The sequence below is a fragment of the Penicillium concentricum genome (assembly GCF_028827145.1).
Source record: "Penicillium concentricum strain IBT 3081 chromosome Unknown utg000003l_segment0_segment0, whole genome shotgun sequence".
In the NCBI taxonomy this organism is placed as follows: Eukaryota; Fungi; Ascomycota; class Eurotiomycetes; order Eurotiales; family Aspergillaceae; genus Penicillium; species Penicillium concentricum.
Genome location: NW_026622756.1, coordinates 486,120 through 504,980, shown reverse-complemented (window position 1 = coordinate 504,980; position 18,861 = coordinate 486,120). Strand labels below are relative to the sequence as shown.

Sequence of the window (18,861 nt, the reverse complement as noted above, 5' to 3'; positions counted from 1 at the left end):
GATCTCTCCTTCTTTCCATTTCTGGGGGTTCTTTACTTGGGCTTCTTTGTTTATCTGCTTTACTGGTTTAATCTTCTTTGTCTATTCTTTCTACGGAAGACAAACAATGACAAGATACCTGAGTAGCTCTCTTTGTTCTCCTCCAGGGCGGCTACTGTCGATATGTAGGGTTCGAACACACACGTGATCATTCAGGTAAATCAATGTTTTACTTCCCTTTCATTGGGCAATTACATATCAGATGATAAGGTGATTACGGTCTGAGTAGCTTCTGATAATCTCTAGAAGGCCGGAAAACAAGTGTGTTGTGGAACCGAGTCCTCCACTATAGTCGTTCATTCGGGTCGAATTGCATTCGCCCTCAACTATTACGATAAGTTATAGAGTGCATAGTTTGTAATTCGCTGCATTTCAGAAGAAACAAATATCAAAAAGAAATCAAAATCAAAACTCCTGTTATTTCCATGTGCCCTCATTCCCATCAGGCTGCTCTGTCCCAGCGCCGAAAATCAAACCCAAATCCCAAGTCACATTGTCATCGTAGTTGCTGTCATATTCATTGAATCGTAATTGCAGAAAGTCAAAGCTCAGGCAGGCAGAGCCAAGTCAAGTCGACGAAGCCAACACTGGGCTGCTGATGTAGAACGAGTTGGCCAGATCTTGAGCATTCTCGACTCGATCGTGGATCATCAGATAAAGATCGTCGATGATCTCCTCCCAGGTAGGTAGAATCAGACACTCAAGGCAAACCTCCCATTTCCACATATCATCAGCAAATTTGCCTTCCCACCAGACACGCCATTCCTCGTAGTCATGCGGGTTCTGGCTCATGAGACGATAGGCAAGGTGTCCGATCTCAGCGCGAAGCTGGCGCCAGCTCTGGAAAGAACCAGACATAAACTCATCAATCTTATGGGTGTATGTATAGGTAAACTTTCCGTAGGCGATTGAGTCGACGCAGAATCGGAGAGAGTCACGGGGGATTTTTGCGGCGGCGGCAAGAGTCGGGTCAGCAAAATTCCAGTCTTCCTTCCATTCGAGGAGACGATTCATGGAAGATTGATGGAGCTGGTAGGTCATGGTGCCCGGGCCTTTGGGGCATAACTGGAAGTATCGGTTATCGCGGATGAGCATGAGGCTCTTCATGTCATATATGGCTACCATGGCTTTGTACTGGAGGGTAATCAGGGCATCGCGCACTTCTGGGGGCGCTAGGATCCACTGGGGAACGATGAAGGCGTTTGGTTCGAAGGTGTACTCAAGAATCGAGCGGCCTTGGTTAAGAAGGCGCATCATGGACCGCCTCTGGCGGAGTTTAAGGGTGACGCTGCTCATTGTTGGCGAGCGTATGAGAAGAGAGTATGTGGGAAAGAAGTGGTAAATGGAGGTGGAAAAGAAAGAGTGAGGAAAGATGGGAGAACAAAAGTATGCCTGAGAGATGTCTCGTCTGTTGTTTTGTATGCGTTCAATGCCCTTTGATATCCTTATTTTGAGATGTAATCTCGCGGCTTATTTTAGTTCTCGATTTACCTTTCCGATAATGAACCATTGGTTGATTGAGACTACTAAGCCTAAACGCGCTGTGATTAGCATGAGAGTCTATTTAGAGTCGGTTACATAGACTTGATATCAAGCACATCCTTAGGTTTGAATCCAAAGTTTCAAGCCCCGTCCGAGTCTTCTTTCGTAAAAATTTGGGCATTTTGAGCCTTCATCTTCAAATAATATATTAGCATCTTTCTAGGGAAAGGCTATTGCAGGTTCCGCTACTCGATTGTTCCTGCCCGAGACAAGACATTTTAAGTCAGAGAACAAAGATGGCATTCCATTCATAGTTTATTTCTTTTAAAGATTATTCCAAGACGTGAGACTAGGGTCTGCAAAGCATTGATGCGATCAGAATTTTTCGCAGTGGAACTGACCAAGAGATGGTGGAAGCATGCGATTATTGGACACTGGAGACAGAGATCTGAGATTAGCCATAGACAACTCTACTTCGAAAAATGAACCTACCGTTCAATGAGGTGAACTCCGGATGCTGTCTCAATGATGCTGCTGACTTCGCCAGGCTGTAAGCCAAAAGCGGCATCTTCAAACTCCTTTTGCATCTCACCGCGACCAAAGAAGCCCCTTTCAGGAGTTAGCAAGACGTATGGCACTTAGGTTACTGAAAGAAACTCACAAATCGCCCTTCTTCCGGGCACTGCTACAGTCGGACTCAGCGACTGCCAGGTCGCCAAGAGTGATCTCTCCAGATTGAATGCGCTGTTCGTGACCCTTGAGAATCTCAATAGCCTCCTCCTTTGTGCGAGTGATGTCGGCCTCCTTCCAGCTGCTGGGACGACGGCTGTCGCGGTGCTTCACGAGCAAATGGCTGCAGCGGATCTTGCCCTCGCCCTCGCCAGAGGCGTCAGGGCGAGCAGCAGCCGGGGTGTGATTTTGCGCCATGTAGAGTTTGAGTTTTTCGGTATCGGTTTCGGTAGGTGGTTCCCAGCGAGACTCTTTTGTGGAAGGGTTGAAATAGTATGGGAGATTCTTAGAGTTGGAGTGACGAACTTCCCAACCGGTGGGAAGACCTGTGTCGGCCTAGGTCCAAGAGTCAGCTATGCAAACTTCCAAGGTTTGAGGATAATCTGATCCCACCATATTCCAAGATTGAATCTAAAAGATGAGAATTGAGTAAATAATAATGTACAGATCAATATCCAACGGATTCAAAATCATAAATGATTTAGTCTAATCGTTGTATGTGAACGGAAACTGCGGGGGAAGGTGAACAGTTGCAAACTACACAAACATGACAGCTCTCCGCTTCCAGTTTGAGGGATCACCATCTAGACTATCTCCTACTTATGCAAATGTAAATATACTAAACTCGCAGTTATACATGTGAGCTACAGTAAAATGCAGATATCCATGTGCTCATTTATGTAGGAACTTGGAATAAATCAATGTGTACGGTAGTATACCCCGGGGCTCTCAATAGACAGGGACTTGATTGGTGGGTTCATAATTGAATTTGCGTTCATTGAGGAGTTGTTCTTGTCAAAATTGAGCTAAAATTGAGACGAGGCATACAGCCTATGAAATTTCAAGGGAATATCACCTAGTGAGCTCAAAACAACTCACCTCCATTCCCACCCCCACGTGTTTCAACCTTGCACGTGATTTGACCTCGCACATGATTCGACCTCGCACGGATTTGACCTCGCACGTGATTCGACTTCGCACGTGATTCGACTTCGCACGTGATTCGACTTGCGCTTCCCAACAGGCACCATGAAGGTAAGTATACCTTAAGCTACTCTGTACTTTTTCCCTCTCCAATCCACCGTCTCCGTTTCGACGATATTCTCGGAGACTGCTCTGCTCTCCCACTCCGCTACAAACCGTCTATCTAGAATATCTCGAGCCATTTTTGCAGCATGTCTGCCAGCCCTTCCTCCACGACTGGTGGCGACACCAAGCCGTCGGATCAAATTCACTTCAAGTTTTGCCGTGAATGGTAAGTTAATTTCCAAGTCGCCCGACTTGAAATTGTCGCTATGTGGACATTTACGGCTCGAGGACATCTTGCTGACTTTTTGATAGCTCCAACCTGCTGTACCCCAAGGAGGATCGAGTGAACAACCAGTTGATGTTTACCTGCCGTACCTGCCATGTTGGCGAGCCTGCCTCCTCCCACTGTGTTTACCAGAACCACCTTCATAGCCAAGTCGGTGACACCGCCGGTGTTACTCAGGATGTGACTTCTGACCCCACGGTTTGTGCTCCTGCTTTTTGTACTCTTTGCGGTGACATCCTTACTTGCTTTATTTGCGGTCCCACCCCCAACGAGGATCTCCTCGAGGATGCGCCGCCTGTGGGTGACAGCCTGGAGTCCTCTGAAGTCGAGCCCCGGGCAGACGCCCCCCGCTCTGTAACTTCATGAGCATCCATAGGCTAACCCCCATATTTTGCAGCTTCCACGGGCCAACAAGCTCTGTCCAAGCTGCGGCGAAACCGAAGCCGTCTTCTTCCAGTCACAACAACGATCCGCCGAAACCGGCATGGTGAGAACCAATCCTTCGATGGATCCGTGTCCCCCACTAATATAAACCGTGCGCTAACTCATGCCTTCACTTGCTCAGAAACTCTACTACGTCTGTTGTGCGTGCGGTCAAGTCTACATGTGATCTTTCTACGTTCCTGCGACGCGGTCTCAACTTTCCGATACCCTTGAATTTTTTTGTTTTTGTGGTTTTTTGCGATCATCGGAGTTTGGCGAATTATTTCGGAGCAGGCACAGAGGAAAATGCATGGAGATTTCGGAACGGGGGTGAAACTGATGCTACATACTAAGAATACATATGGATTGAAATCCAATCAAATCAAAAACGAGCGCTTTCCAACGAATGTAGAAACGTGAAATATTAAACATGGATCGGCGCCAATGACAAGATCTTTGACCACTTCTTGTTCCGTAGCTCCTGTCCCACCACACCTGTCGAGATGTCAGTATATAAAACGTGGAGATGGCGATCATCGTAAACTCCCCGAAGAGCACTTACCGTTCAGTCTTGTCCCAATGGGATCTCCGGACTTGTTGACCAATACGCAAGCATTATCACCAAACCGGACAAGGGACCCATCAGGGCGCTGCAACTCCTTCTTCACACGAACAACAACGGCATGACGAATATCACCACGGCGGACCTTGCTGGCGAGCGCAGCGGCGGTGGTGGCTTCGGAGCCTGCAGATCGCTGCTTCTGGACGACGACGACTATCCTGTCACCTAGATAACCAATCAGAATGTCAGCTTGGGTTCCTAATTCCTGTATTGCTGTATTGTATGCTGGGTTCGAGGGCCGTGGAGACTGACCGATTGTCGCGGGCCGCTTCTTCTTCAGGACGTTCACGCACTCGACGATCGAGGCGCCGGAGTTGTCAATGCAACTTAATAGGGTCTGGCGGAGCGAGGGTCAGTATTTTGTGAGCTAGTGAGAGGCACCGCTTGCGCACCTTTAATTGAATCATTGTGTTCTGGTACTTGGTCTACAGATAGTCCTTGTCCGCAATTTGTTCTCGCGGCCCCGGGGAGGTTTCCCGGATAATCAGTTTATCCGATCAGATACATAGTTGTGCCTTTCTATACAACATCTAATGGGACTTCAACTTGGACTCTTTGGAAATTGGGTTTCATGCAGTTCCTCAATTGCTACAAATCTTTTATTTATTTGCTTTTACTTCTGAAAATTTGTCTTGGTTCTCCGGTTGACGATATTAGCCGTAAGACCTCAGCTAGCACATGAAACGCCGCTTATTCACAAGATATCCAGATATGTTTTGTGTATCTATTATGTGGTATCACTTTTATTAGACTAGTAAACATAAGGAGTGTTTATTCTGGCTATTTGAGTAACATCCTATGTGGGTATTTGCTGACTCAATCCACGCGGCATCCTGATCCCAACCAGATATATAGTTCAAAAACATCCTGGATTCACCTCTATACAGTCCTTTTATTTTCTTATTTCCCCCACTTAACCAGTTAGGCTGGTTTTTCTGTATCCCAGAGGTAGACACAAGACAAGATTGGGCTCTGAAAAGCCCCGGGTCATTCCTAAAGAATTCTTCGAAAGAGAGCCATGTTCATACTTGGATCTATCAGATTCTCCAGCACTTCATTGGCTGCGGATCCTCCCCAGCAAAGACCCATTGAGGGATGGTATCAATATATTTTACGTGCAAAACAGGAAGAGAACGATCACTTGATCGCAATCATTATCTTGATTGGGTGCAATTACAGTAGTTCCACTTCAACAGGTTCGCGGTGATACGGCATGGGGAGGCTTGACGCACGGTGCATATTGTATGCGAGCTGGGCGCGTAAAATCAAGTCACAACAAACCTCGGAGGGAATAAAAAGATAAAAAGCTAACAATAATTAATTACTTCATATGCAATAGTTATTACTGGAGCAAAAAGAACAGGTCAAGGGGAAACGAAGAGTAAAAGTAGAGAGACGGTAAGGTCTCAGCTGGCACACTCCCGAGTGTCCGTTCCGCCCCTAAAAACATCTGCGAAGGATGCCTTTCTCCTTGGAACAGCCTCAATGGTGACAATCACATCACAATGTTACTTGTGTTGATTGTCAGTCACTCATTTTAATTCTTCGCTTGCATCTCAACTCATTTTTCGACCCCATCCCTCGGACTTCCGCCCTCCACTCCACTGTTCCCCAACTTCCTTTGCACCCGGTGTGCATTCTATGAGACCACCTCTTTTCTCCCCCTTCGATCTCTAGTGGTCCTCAGATTCTTGTTACGTCCATCATGCCCCCAAAGAGAGCGCGAAAGAGCTCGCCTGCCGCCGAACGTCGCGAGCGCCTGACACTGGCGAAACTGGCCAGCTATGACGATGTCGCAACTGATGCGCTGGTGGATCACGTATGTTCTTTTCCTGCAATTCAAAACATATACATTTTCACTGATACTTGCTATTGATAGGCCTATTTTTGGACCACCACCCGCAAGAACCGCACCAAATACAGCCCTGCCCGCGGAATCCACGATGACGATATTGGGCGCATTCTTCTCCACGACGTTATTGTCGATAAGGATATCCCAGCGGCCGAAAGCAGACTGCTAGAGATACCAGGCTTGAAGAAATACATGGCAAACCTCCGTAGCCCCCGAGAGAAGGAGTGGTTCCGCCGACACCTCCGCAAGTACATTCAGATGTATCTTCCAGACTGTCCGTTCGAGGTCACCACCACCAATCGATACATCATAACGCAACATGAGGCTGCTATATGCGCTCGCAGATTCATTAAAAAGGGCGAGGAGATCAAATATTTGAGTGGAACGCTTGTGTCTATGACCCATGAAGAAGAGTTAGATCTTGGCTTGACCCGCAAAGACTTCAGCATTGTAATGTCGAGTCGCCGCAAAGCCCCATCATTCTTTCTGGGTCCTGCTCGCTTTGCTAATCATGACTGTGATGCCAACGGCAGCTTGACAACCAGGGGCAACGAGGGCATGTCTGTCCTAGCCATGCGCGACATCCACGAGGGAGAAGAGATTACGGTTTCCTACGGAGAGGACTACTTTGGCGTTGACAATTGCGAATGTCTGTGTCATACTTGCGAGAGTGCTGTACGGAATGGCTGGTCTCCGCATGTTGACACAGAGCCAAACAGCAAAGAGTCCAGCCCCGTTTCTGAAGCTACACCGATTGAAGATAGCAATGTGAGCAGGAAGCGTAGACACAGCTCAGACGTTGATGAATCCGACAGCTCCTCTACCTTGGCTTGCTCCACTCCGCGCAAACGTGCAAAGTTCCAGCGACAAGTTTCGAAGTTGCGAGAAGAGATATCAGTTTCTGAACTTGCCGGGGAATCAGCTCCAACGCGCGGCTCAGACAACACCCCTATCCCGGATACTTTACTGATTCCAACTGCTCTTCTGGCGGAAACTGTACCCCAGGGGTCCGAGCTGAAGAAAGAAATCACAGAGCTAACTGCAGTGGCATCGCCAACCGATTCACTAAACTCCCTTCCAATTGCCACCGGGGCGGGGCAACCGAGCGTGACTGCCCAAGGCGATCCAAATGGGACCAATGGCACTGATTCTACTATCCCCACGGACTGCGAATCTCCAGACTCTACTGCCGATGAATCCCACCGGTCGTCGACCTCTACTACCCCCACAACTGAGGACGACTTGGGAACCAAGGTCAAGACAGAAGAAACTACAGTGGAACCGTCTGAGTCGAAAGAACTCAACGGTGAGGATCATCCTGATGCCTCTTTTGAAGGTCAGCTCGTCACCACCAACCCCATGGACATTGACCCCGAAGAAGGATTGTCAGACTTATCAAATTCCACCAAATTAGACGACGCCCATGCCGTTAAGCCCAAGACGCGAAAGCCTCGCACCAAACGGCGATTCATCGTAGACTCCGTCGAGACAGAGTCGCAAGTTGCCCGATTCCCTGGAGACTATACCAAGACATCACGATTGCTTGCCCAGAAGTATGACCGCTGGGTGGAGTGCCAGACCTGTGATACTTGGTTCCTCCAGTCAAACTCATACCTCACGCGACGTGAATGTCCGCGCTGCGAACGTCATTCCAAGCTGTACGGATACCAGTGGCCATCAACGGACAAAAGCCCGGACGGGGAAGACCGAGTAATGGACCACCGCACCGTCCATCGGTTCTTGTCCCCCGATGCACAATCACGTATCTGTCGTCGAGACCGTGGCGTTAGTTTTGGGATCACCCCAACGCCCGAGCTGTCCGACACAAACACCCCGGAAACGGAGACTAGTGATGCAGCTGAGTCTCGCCGTGATGCTCGGGCAAGTCGGCGTCGCACTAGAGAACTTCGTATGACTATGTAAACAGTACAGCCCTTGAGCCCTGTTTGATCTACGAGACAAGACGACAAGGACGGAGTTTTGGTTTAGCAGAATTGGCATTTGTGATAATACTTGTTTTAACTGGCATATTGCATGGAAATTGGATCTGGAGTTTGTATTTCTTGCAAGGATGCATTTTTAGGGTTGGAATCCGGAGGGCACAGTGTTTACTTGGGCTTTGTTCGCACGGGGACTCCCTTGACAGCTACTTTTCGACACATTAAGTGTGGACATGTTGAATATATAAATATAACTAGGTGTTCTGGGGATTTTCCAGCTAACTATGGTTCGTTCTGACTATACGGCCTACGATCTATCGGGGTGATCGAATCCGAATTGACAACCACTGCAGAAATCCCCCGCATTTCGCCCCGGGCATCAACAATAACTGCACCAATGAGCTGCTCTCGTAGCCAAGCCTGAGAATGTCTGCTTGATAATGACCAATTTGCTTGAAAGCTACACAGAGAAGCTCGGGGTTTCCTGTACCGAATGCGATTTCTCTCGTCAAATGGGTGTGATGCTTTCTAATTGCGTACGGAAAGGCTATATATGGCCTGGGGCTTGCCAGGTTGAACACAACATATGAATGAAACAATAACCCTAAGACGAAAACCCGCTGAAACCCGAAGATGAGGTTCTCAGATCTGATTGTCACCCTTCTCGGCCTTGGGGTCACAACCAGCACTACATGGGACAACCCTCAAGTTTCCCTCGACTACGGATCCTTCAAAGGTCAATATGACAGCACCTACAACCTCTCATATTTTCGTAAAATCCCATTTGCTGCACCACCAACCGGGGAGAACCGCTTTCGCGCACCTCAGCCACCACTAAAAATCACCGGAGACCTCTATGACACAGACCAGGACTTCGACATGTGCCCCCAGCGCACGGTCAACGGCACCGAAGACTGTCTCTACCTGGGACTGTTCTCACGACCATGGGATTTAGCCAAGCATACTAGCAGACCGGTGCTGGTTGTATTCTATGGCGGAGCTTTCATCCAAGGCAGCGCGGCATTCACCATGCCGCCATCCTCATTCCCGGTACTCAATGTCAGCAATGCCAACGACTACATCGTTATCTACTCCAACTACCGCGTCAATGCCTTCGGTTTCCTACCCGGCAAGGCGATCAAAGATTCGTCGACCTCAGATCTAAACCCGGGCCTATTAGACCAGCAATATGTCTTGAAATGGGTCCAGAAGCACATCCGCCATTTCGGCGGCAATCCTCACAACGTAACAATATGGGGCCAGTCAGCCGGTGCTGGCTCAGTAGTCGCCCAAGTCCTCGCAAATGGCCGCAATGGACAACCGAAACTATTCTCGAAAGCGCTTGCCAGCTCGCCGTTCTGGCCCAAGACATATAAATACAACGCACCCCAAGCGGAAGAAATATACACCAAATTGGCGAACCTAACAGGTTGTGCCAGCTCCAATCACGCTGGTAAGACACTCGCCTGTCTCAAATCCGTGGATGTCCAGAAGATCCGTGACGCAAGCCTGGTCATCGGCGCAAGCCACAGTTGGACAACGAGCTCTTACACCTGGGCGCCTGTGATAGATGGAACCTTCCTTGTCGAGACACTCACAGAAACTGTGAACAGGGGCTCCCTGAACACAGAGTTTGTCTGGGGAATGTACAACAGCCACGAGGGCCAGGGCTTCGTTCCGCCGGGTCTTGACAGCGCCGTTTCGGTAAATGGATTTAATTCCTCTGTTGCTAGTTTCCACCAGTGGCTTTCCGGTTTTGTGCCTGGACTGCCGGCCAAGAAGATTGGTGAGATAGAATCTCTTTATTATCCCGCTGAGGGGAGTACAGAGACGATCGACGTTTATAATACCTCTTATGTTCGGGCTGGCTTGGTTTATCGGGATGTCGTACTTGCTTGTCCGGCTTATTGGATCGCGTCGGCTGCGACGAAGAAAGGGTATCTCGGGGAGTATACGATTTCACCGGCGACGCATGGGAGTGATACTATTTATGTTTGTTCTTCCATTTTTATTGCTATCTGTCTTTTTTTCCCCTGGCGAGTTTCTTGGTTCCCGTGGCATATGCTGACTTGATTAATTATAGTGGAACAGAATCAACGCCGTTCAGAAGACCAACCCAGTAGTTTTTGAAGGCTACGCCGGAGCTTTTGCGAGTTTCTTCCAGACGGGAGACCCGAATGCACATAAGGTGACGAATGCTTCGCAGCCAGGTGTGCCAGAACTACACACGGGCGAGGAATTTGTTGTTGTGGATGATGGGATTGAGAATGTGAAGCTCGTCGAGTTGAAGAAGAGATGTGACTTCTGGCGAAGGCTCGCGAGAGATATACCCTTGTGAGAAGTTGGAATCAAAATGTTCGTTTACAGTTGTTTGGTAGCAATTGGACTCAGACATCGTTATACGGGAGGAGAGTTAGGTTTATCATATATGATTGCATATCGTACATACTTCCAAAGATCTAATGACTATTGCTGCGACAATGGGTATAGTCGTCTTCCAGTTCCCAAAAAAAATCAAAACCTCAAACCAACGCCATGTATGTTACAAGATTTTTACAATGTAATAAATGCACGAACGCGCGGATCTGGATCTGGATCTGGATCTAGATCAGAGCCTGGCCACGGAACATGCCCTCACGAACCTCACGGACAACGTCCTTGCGGTCCTTCTTGCCAACCAGAACAACAGCACGACCACGCTTGCCCATACGACCGAGACGGCCCAGTCGGTGGATGAAGTCAATAGTCGTGTGGGGGACGTGGTAGAGAATCACTGTCTTCACTGCCAGTGTATCGATACCACGGGAGGCGATATCGGTAGTGACAAGAACCTTGGTGTCGGGAAGGCGGCGAATGGGGTCTTGACGCTCAGGGAGCTCGAAAGGAATGCTGCCAGCGGCGCGGTTCTTCTTTTTATTAATCATGATCTCCTCCGCAGTCGGTGGAAGCTTAACCTCTGTGAACTGCGAGAGGGTCTCTTGTTGCTTCCGGGAATCGGTGTCACGATTCAGCGAGGTAGCATCGATGCCTTTGGATTGCAAGAAACTGGCGACCTCGTTGGCTTCCTCGCGTTCGTTAACGAACACGATGATCTTCTTAACCTTCGGCTCCATGTACGCATTGAGGGGTCCCCATGTCTCGGTGTGCTCGTGTCTATCTCCTGCCTTGCCGATTGACCAAATGGTATCAGCACAGGCAAGGTTTCGGTTTCCGCGGTATGGCTCCTTCTCGATGTCCACAACACCGAGCTGGACGCGACGGGGAATGGCGTGCAGGTTAGGAGTTGTCAAACGCTGGAGATCAGGGAAGCGCTTGCGCAGCTGGTTGTCGAGACTGCGGGGGATGGTGGCTGAGCAGAGAATCAATTTTTTGAGCGACGGCGTAACCTTGGCAATGATTTCGGTCGTTGTTGGGATGAACGATCGGTCCATTAGGGAATCGGCCTCGTCGAGTACAAGGTGGGTGACTCGGCTGAGGATATTGGGGTTTGTCCTCGCAACAGAGCCCAAAAGGTGAGGGGTTGAAACTAGAATATCGATGCCGGCGGGGTGGAAGAGGGTGTTCTTAATCCGGCGGGGAGTGAAAGTGGATGAGATTTCGCCCGAGCGGTACTTGACGGTGTGGGCCAACTCCTTGAGCTTGGATCCAACCTGAGATACCAATTCGGAAGTGGGCACGAGAATGATGGCCCGGGGACGAGCGGCGTTTGTCATTGGCGCCTCCTCGGGCTCCAGATCGAATGCCTTGTTCTTCATTCTCTCCTCCCGCTCTAGTGCCTTTCGCTCCTCAAGCACTTTCTCCTCCTCAATATCAATGACTTCAGCACGCTTGATAGCATCAACGATTGGAAGCAAGTATGCAAGGGTCTTTCCCGAGCCAGTCTCTGCTGCCAGGAGGTACTGGTCAAAATTGTATTCTACTTCATCTTCGGTCGCCTGCTTCACTTTCTTCTTCTTCTTGGATTCGTCCAGCAGCAGCTCGGGGATCGCGAGTCGCTGAATCGGCGTGGGGGTGACATCACTGAGGCCAGCCAGAGCCTGAGCGAAGATCGACTGTCGAACCGCGGGAAGGAGAGGGAAGTGGTCGAAGCTGGTGATGTCGGCAAGTCGAGCTTTGATAGCGGAACGGCGGCCATAAGGCACAGGTGTCAATGTTGTCTGCATCTTCAACGCTCTGTACAATGGGCTTTCCTTCTTCTCCGCCTTGCCCTCCTCCCCTGAACGCTTGAGGGCCGCCTGTGATCGCGTGCGTGGTGTGTCTCGAATCCGTGCCTGAGTCTGGTTCATCGAGGCAAAGGGGCCAGCCCGTTCCCGTCGTGGCTTGTTAGGAGATGGCAGAGATGGTCTGTCAACAGTAGGCGACAGGGCCATCCGAGCGGCCTTGCGGCGCAAACGAACGGTGGCCATGCCTCGCGTGGTCTGCCATGAGGTCGGAAGAATCGATGGGGCGATCAGGGTCGCCTTAGTTTGACATAGAAGACATATCGAGGAGCGAATTGGCAGAGGCATTCTACCTAATTAAATGCGATAAGATGCGCAAAATTTGGAAACACGGAATGATCGAAGAGAAGAGGCCAGAACAGGTTCAGATGTTTTTTTCGCGATAGACGCTATTCCTATCTCGGACTAGCGCAGATCATAAACTTTGACACGTACAAGATCAGGTGACTAAGATGATGACTCAGCTGTGCTCTTGTCAGGAACTTTGGTGCCTCAGGCAGATATTCCGCAATTGATGATCTTATTGTCTCTTCTTTAAATTTGTGTGACCGTTTGTTTCAAGAGTCAAAACTACATAGTTCAAGGTAGATTACTATACATCTTCTCCATTTGGTGTGGGATCTATTCATATTCCTGAGTGGATACTTAGAGGAATAAAGAGCAAACTCACGCAAGGCCTTGCTTCACGTAGAGCTGATGTATTCAATTTCTGAAGATGAGTATGGAGTTGGAAGACGGAGTGGTCTGGTTGAAACAAGATGAGTCGATAACGAGGTGGCCTGTCGTGGCTTTTGTCCCAATTTCCTCTTTCCGTGGATTTTATCATCTTGCTAGGCATGTTTGGGTGTTATGTATCATGCTAAAAAGTTGGAAATTGGGAGTTTTTGTCTGCTTTGATTCTTATATTGCACAATGTAGGCAGAGTCCCTAGCTGTACTCGGCATTTATTCGGCATATACTTGAAACGATAATTGGACTAAGAAACTCGGATACCAATATTCGAGGTCTCTTGTGCTATATTTAGGTACTGGATGGGTAATACATACATACATTGAAGAGGTGGTAGGTGCATGTTGATATTGAAGATCCACGAAGCTATTCCACTTATAGATTAGCGCCGATCATAGGCAGCTGACGCAAGGTCACGGCCTGAAACAATCGAAGGCCGCCGTTGCCATGACGACTCCCGTAGCAACAGTTTCTTGCTTGGGGTAACAATCCACTTGAATCCATGGGAGAGACATATCAAGTTTCGTTGTTTCTGTTCTTCTTCATAATCTCTCTCTTTGTTTCTGTTCCTCTTCCCTGCTAGCCTTCCTTGACAGTCGGCATTCGTATCCCTTCGTTATCCCTCTAACCCTTTTGTTTTTTTTTACCTTGGTTTGACCCCCGGACACCCAACTTGGGTTTGTTTTGGTGCCTCCGCCCTTTGACGCAACATTCTCGCCACGATCGACACGACATTTACGCATTTACACCGAATGCCTCAGGACTCGCTGGTAAACTTCTTCCACAAGACTCCTGGTTATTAAGAAAGGTATGATATCTGATCTCTGCGTCGCCTTGTGTCCTTTGTCATCAGCCGCGAACCCACCCGCCGATCAGGACTGGATGAGCAAGCACTGACACATCACAGACATACTTTCTTGGTCTTTTATTACGATTGCATCTTTCGTATCCGGAGTCCCCAGCAAACCCAACGTCAGCATGGGTAGCGGATCTGGTCAGCGGCCACTCTCCGAAGTGAGCCCCATGGCCCAGAGGCGCAATTCGCCTAGCTGGAACCAAGCTACTAAGGTACTGTCAACACGACATTTTGCATGTGATCAAACGTGCTAACAAGAGTAGCAGATGCCGCATGGCGAATCGCCTGCATACGATGTCTCGTCTCTGAATAACAATGCCTCCCCGCGCCTCTTCTGGAAAGGTCGCGACTCTCCATCGCCATTTTCCAAGGGAGCCGAGAATAAAGCGCCATATGATCCAGAGGGGTGTTATTTCCCTGCAAAGCGCCCCTCGCTCGAAAATTTGAAACGCGTGTCCAAGGTCAAAAATCACAGCATGTTCCTCGAAGGTAGCCAAGAGTATGACCCAGCTTCAGTGGTTTTCCCTCATAGACCTTTGGCATCGGAGAGGACCCCGCAACGGGACAGTCAAATGAATGTTGCCAAGTCTCAATTCGATGAAGATACCACCCCGACTTCTCGGCCGTCATCCCCGAGCAAAGACCAAACATCGCCAAGCAAGTCCTCGCTGTCCAAAGGCAGCCGGTACGGCAAGGGATTTGACCCTCAGAATGATATTTGGTCTGAGTATGGCAGCACTGGGCATCGGCATGCGAAGAGTGTTACATTTGACCACGCGCCTCCTCAAATCAATGAATATGAAATGACAACCCCGGATCTTTCATCGGTTGCATCTGAGTCACGGGAGAACAGCTATGAGTCTGAGGAAGAGGGTGATCTTAGTTTTGAGGCCGAGTCATCCATCGAGCGTGATGATAGCTTTGACGCCTCGCTGGAAGATATCGAGAAGACCCCTGTCGTGTTGCCTGAAGACTGGCGTTTCATGAGCCCCAGCACAAACAGTGATGGCGAGCCCTTTATCGAAGACGTTGACGAAGAGAGTATCGAGGACCGACCTATCTCACGTGAAGGGGGATCTGCTCAGCACACGCGCGTCGAGTCCTTGGACTCAAATGGCGAGCGACGTCCCCTCCCACCTTTGCCATCGGTCAATCGCATTTCAGGTGCGCGTCCATCCTCGGCTGGTAAGCTCGCTGCTGCTTTTGAGCTCGGTAGCGCAGGCCAGCGTGTGCTTCCTGCACCCCCGGCTCCTGCCTCGTATACAAAGTCTGATATCCCTGGCGCTGTATCACTAGAGGAGAGACTCCGTCTCATGAGGCTGCAGGAACGAGATGATGATGAGATACATGACGACCACATGCAAAACATTGAGGAACCCTTGGAGCTTCCTAGAGCAGATGAAAACCTCGCCTCAACAGATGATACACACACAGATGACGAGGCCAAAGAGAACTTCTTTTCTCCGCCTCGCATTTCTCGGGACTCAATCTTGCGAGGAATTCGCAAGGGTGACAATTATGAGGATGACAGCTCCGATGGATCCCAAATTGCTTCCAGCCCCCAACGTTATGACCATTATGACCCTGATGTTCCCATTCCATCCATGGAAACCGACGACGATGATTCCTCCAGTGTAATAATTAAACAGGAGGAGCACGATGAAGACCTTTACTCTATCACGGATTATTATCAGAACATGTCAGACAATAGCTTGTCGTCCCGTGACCAGCGGGCCAAGTACGACGAGGACAGCAATTACTCGCTACGCTCTGCTGCTGAAGCCGCCGAGCTTGAACACGCTGGAAATGGTAGCCACAAACAGGAATCTGAACAGACTACCCCTAATGCTGAAACCCCGACCGACGCCGAAAAGCCTGCACAGCCAAAAGAGGGTGGCCAGGAATACAAACAGCCGAATGCCCCCCAAGAGGAGTCCTTCGATATGACGTCTATCCGTCAGTCTCTTGCACGCCCTATTACCCCTGAGATGCAGCAAGACCAAGATTCCGAGCCCTCTACTCCTGACTCCGTCATTCGTCACCCGATCGAGAACGACGATGGCGAAGACGAAGATGAAGAAGAAAGAGAGGAAGACCAGGGGCCGGAGCATGATGAGAGCTCATCCGACGAGTCTGTTCCCGAACCTATCGCCACAATTCGAGCTCCTGGTGCTGGTCTCAAGACCCGACCCTCACTGACACCTGCGGATATGCAGTCCATGGCTGCAACCCGCCGTCAGATCAGTGGCCAACACGTTCCACCCGTCCCCTCATTGACCAAGCAGATTTCCAATGAGTCAAACCCGTCGGATCGTGAACATAACCAAATTGACTTGCCACCGAAGTTGGCGTTGCCCACGGATCTTGCCCAGCGACAAAGCAGTTGTTTGAAGCTTGACATTCCTTTCAGTATTCAGGAAGAAAGCCTCGGCTTTGGATTGGACAAGGAGTTCGATCGTGTTATTGAATCCCAAAAGGTTGCGTTTCACCTAGCCCTTTCCCAAACCCCTGGTTCTTTGCCGCCTTCCCAGGCAATAGCATCAAAGGATCCTACGACCCTAGGAATTAGTGCAGACCCCGCTAACTCTCCTACCCACAAACAGAGAGGATATCTCATGAGACAGAACACCAAAGTTATCATTGCCAGCAGCCGTAACGAAGAAGAAGCCGTGCCTTCTTCCGAGCAGACTGCCCCAGACCCGCGCGGTACACGTTCTGCTGGGTCTTCTCCACGCAAACCTAGCCAGCAGACTTGGACTACAGTCCCTTGGAATGGTTCAGCGCGCCGCCCAAGTATTAAGCCCGCCACCGGTATCCCGAAGAAAAAGCCCGTCCCGGGTGCAGGTGGAGTCCCACCTCTCCCTGGACAGCCCAGCAATGTTCAGGAAGCCCCCGCGGCCATTGAAGAGAATGAGCCAGCCATCCCCGAATCGTTCGAAGATGGCGAAGAGCGCGGGCGTTTGTTTGTGAAGGTCGTAGGCCTCAAATATTGTGACCTTCCTCTCCCACGTGGTAAGACCCTATCACACGACCGAATGCATTTACTGTTACTAATCAGATTTTAGGTGAACGGTCATACTTTGCACTGACTTTGGATAACGGACTGCACTGTGTTACCACCTCCTGGTTGGAGATGGGCAAGTCCGCTCCTATTGGACAGGAGTTTGAACTCATTGTCCAGAATGACCTCGAGTTCCAGTTGACCTTGCAGATGAAGATTGACGAGAGCAAGTTCCAAACCCAAGAACCCGCTTCATCCCCATCACGTCAGAAGGCGTCGGCCCTCAGCCGTGTGTTTGCATCCCCACGTCGGCGCAAGGAGCTTGACATAAAGCAACAAATGCAGTCACAGGAACAGAAGGCCAAGGATGTCAATGCCCCTGTCTACGAACGGCTTCGAAACTTGGTTGCACGCGACGGTAGCTTTGGCCGCGCATATGTGGCTTTGAGCGACCACGAGCAGCAGGCCTTTGGCCGTCCTCACATTGTTGATGTTGCTTGCTTCAACGAATGGGCAGTCGAGGAACAAATGAGTAGCGTCAAGAGCAAGAAGAGTGCGACTAGCATCAATACTCAGCGCCGACCACCTTACAAGATTGGAAAATTGGAAGTGCAACTGCTCTTTGTGCCTAAGCCCAAGGGTAGCAAGGATGACGACATGCCAAAGAGCATGAATGCCTGCATTCGCGAAATGCGTGATGCAGAGAGTGTTGCAGCTCGCTCCTGGGAAGGATTCCTTTCCCAGCAGGGTGGAGATTGTCCAGTAAGTGCTTATAAACTCTTCTGTCGCCGCTACAAAGCTAATAAATTACAATAGTACTGGCGCCGTCGCTTCTTCAAGCTTCAGGGATCCAAGTTAACGGCCTTCCACGAAACAACACGCCAACCTCGTGCTACAATCAACCTAGCCAAGGCCTCCAAGCTCATTGACGATCGGTCCTCTCTGCTCCAGAAGGAGACTAGCACGAAGAGTGGTTCTCGCCGCAAGTCTGCCTTTGCCGAAGAAGAAGACGGCTATATGTTTGTTGAGGAGGGATTCCGCATCCGCTTTGGTAATGGTGAAGTGATTGACTTTTACGCGGACAGCCCCGCAGATAAGGAGGGCTGGCTTCGAGTCATGTCTGAAGCTGTTGGAAAGGGCTCTACCTCCGGCAATGGTGCACTCAAGCCCTGGGCTGACCTTGTCCTCAAGCGTGAGCGGAGCATGAAAACCAGCAATGATACTGCTCCTCGTCGTCCACCTAGCGGGATTCCCACACCACCTGCCAGGGTCCCATCTCCTGTTCGGAACCGAAACAGTGCCATGGTGGGACCACCTCCATCTTCTGCTGGATCTGGGGCGCCGGCGCCTCAATCCCCTCGTCCTCGACACAAGCACACCTATTCTCAACCCGAGATGGGTAGTGTCGAGGCGCGTCGACAGAAGACCCGCTCTCTCATGTTCTAGGCAACACTCTGAACATCAGCAGATTCCTCAAGCACAGATCACCCTTCACTTCTTCTGTCCATGATGCCAGTTGTCACAATAACTACTCTTTTTTATTTGTCTCTCGGAGGTCTCCTACTGAATTTTTATTCTGAGTTTTGTTTTTCGTTTTGCGATGCCCGCTTGGTTTTTGTTCATTTCCTTTTGCAGGACTTTCCCTCATGGTGT

General features: G+C 49.8%; 8 protein-coding genes across 8 annotated transcripts; 4 read left to right on the top strand and 4 right to left on the bottom strand.

The window, feature by feature from the left end:
* Window positions 1-606: 606 nt before the first annotated feature.
* Window positions 607-1,335, bottom strand: N7517_008049 (uncharacterized protein; the record flags this gene model as incomplete). Its single annotated transcript, XM_056725779.1, has 1 exon — window positions 607-1,335. The coding sequence occupies one exon, from the start codon at window positions 1,333-1,335 to the stop codon at window positions 607-609; it is 729 nt and encodes a 242-aa protein (XP_056576630.1).
* Window positions 1,336-2,009: 674 nt separating this feature from the next.
* On the bottom strand, window positions 2,010-2,646 carry pin1 (peptidylprolyl isomerase ESS1; the record flags this gene model as incomplete). Its single annotated transcript, XM_056725778.1, has 3 exons — window positions 2,010-2,130; window positions 2,183-2,586; window positions 2,644-2,646. 3 exons carry the CDS (start codon window positions 2,644-2,646, stop codon window positions 2,010-2,012), a joined length of 528 nt encoding a protein of 175 aa, XP_056576629.1.
* Window positions 2,647-3,279: 633 nt separating this feature from the next.
* N7517_008047 (DNA-directed RNA polymerase II core subunit RPB9) lies at window positions 3,280-4,175 on the top strand (the record flags this gene model as incomplete). The annotated part of the gene is made up of 5 exons (XM_056725777.1): window positions 3,280-3,285; window positions 3,402-3,505; window positions 3,592-3,919; window positions 3,963-4,052; window positions 4,131-4,175. The coding sequence occupies 5 exons, from the start codon at window positions 3,280-3,282 to the stop codon at window positions 4,173-4,175; spliced, it is 573 nt and encodes a 190-aa protein (XP_056576628.1).
* A 237-nt stretch (window positions 4,176-4,412) lies between these two features.
* Window positions 4,413-5,017, bottom strand: N7517_008046 (mitochondrial 54S ribosomal protein uL14m; the record flags this gene model as incomplete). The annotated part of the gene is made up of 4 exons (XM_056725776.1): window positions 4,413-4,483; window positions 4,551-4,775; window positions 4,863-4,947; window positions 5,003-5,017. The coding sequence occupies 4 exons, from the start codon at window positions 5,015-5,017 to the stop codon at window positions 4,413-4,415; spliced, it is 396 nt and encodes a 131-aa protein (XP_056576627.1).
* A 1,298-nt stretch (window positions 5,018-6,315) lies between these two features.
* Window positions 6,316-8,385, top strand: N7517_008045 (SET domain-containing protein; the record flags this gene model as incomplete). Its single annotated transcript, XM_056725775.1, has 2 exons — window positions 6,316-6,429; window positions 6,490-8,385. 2 exons carry the CDS (start codon window positions 6,316-6,318, stop codon window positions 8,383-8,385), a joined length of 2,010 nt encoding a protein of 669 aa, XP_056576626.1.
* Window positions 8,386-9,035: 650 nt separating this feature from the next.
* N7517_008044 (putative carboxylesterase) lies at window positions 9,036-10,740 on the top strand (the record flags this gene model as incomplete). The annotated part of the gene is made up of 2 exons (XM_056725774.1): window positions 9,036-10,394; window positions 10,486-10,740. The coding sequence occupies 2 exons, from the start codon at window positions 9,036-9,038 to the stop codon at window positions 10,738-10,740; spliced, it is 1,614 nt and encodes a 537-aa protein (XP_056576625.1).
* A 265-nt stretch (window positions 10,741-11,005) lies between these two features.
* mrh4 (ATP-dependent RNA helicase MRH4) lies at window positions 11,006-12,910 on the bottom strand (the record flags this gene model as incomplete). Its single annotated transcript, XM_056725773.1, has 1 exon — window positions 11,006-12,910. One exon carries the CDS (start codon window positions 12,908-12,910, stop codon window positions 11,006-11,008), a length of 1,905 nt encoding a protein of 634 aa, XP_056576624.1.
* A 1,419-nt stretch (window positions 12,911-14,329) lies between these two features.
* bud4 (uncharacterized protein) lies at window positions 14,330-18,654 on the top strand (the record flags this gene model as incomplete). Its single annotated transcript, XM_056725772.1, has 4 exons — window positions 14,330-14,419; window positions 14,474-17,219; window positions 17,273-17,970; window positions 18,025-18,654. The coding sequence occupies 4 exons, from the start codon at window positions 14,330-14,332 to the stop codon at window positions 18,652-18,654; spliced, it is 4,164 nt and encodes a 1,387-aa protein (XP_056576623.1).
* Between the last annotated feature and the right edge of the window lie 207 nt (window positions 18,655-18,861).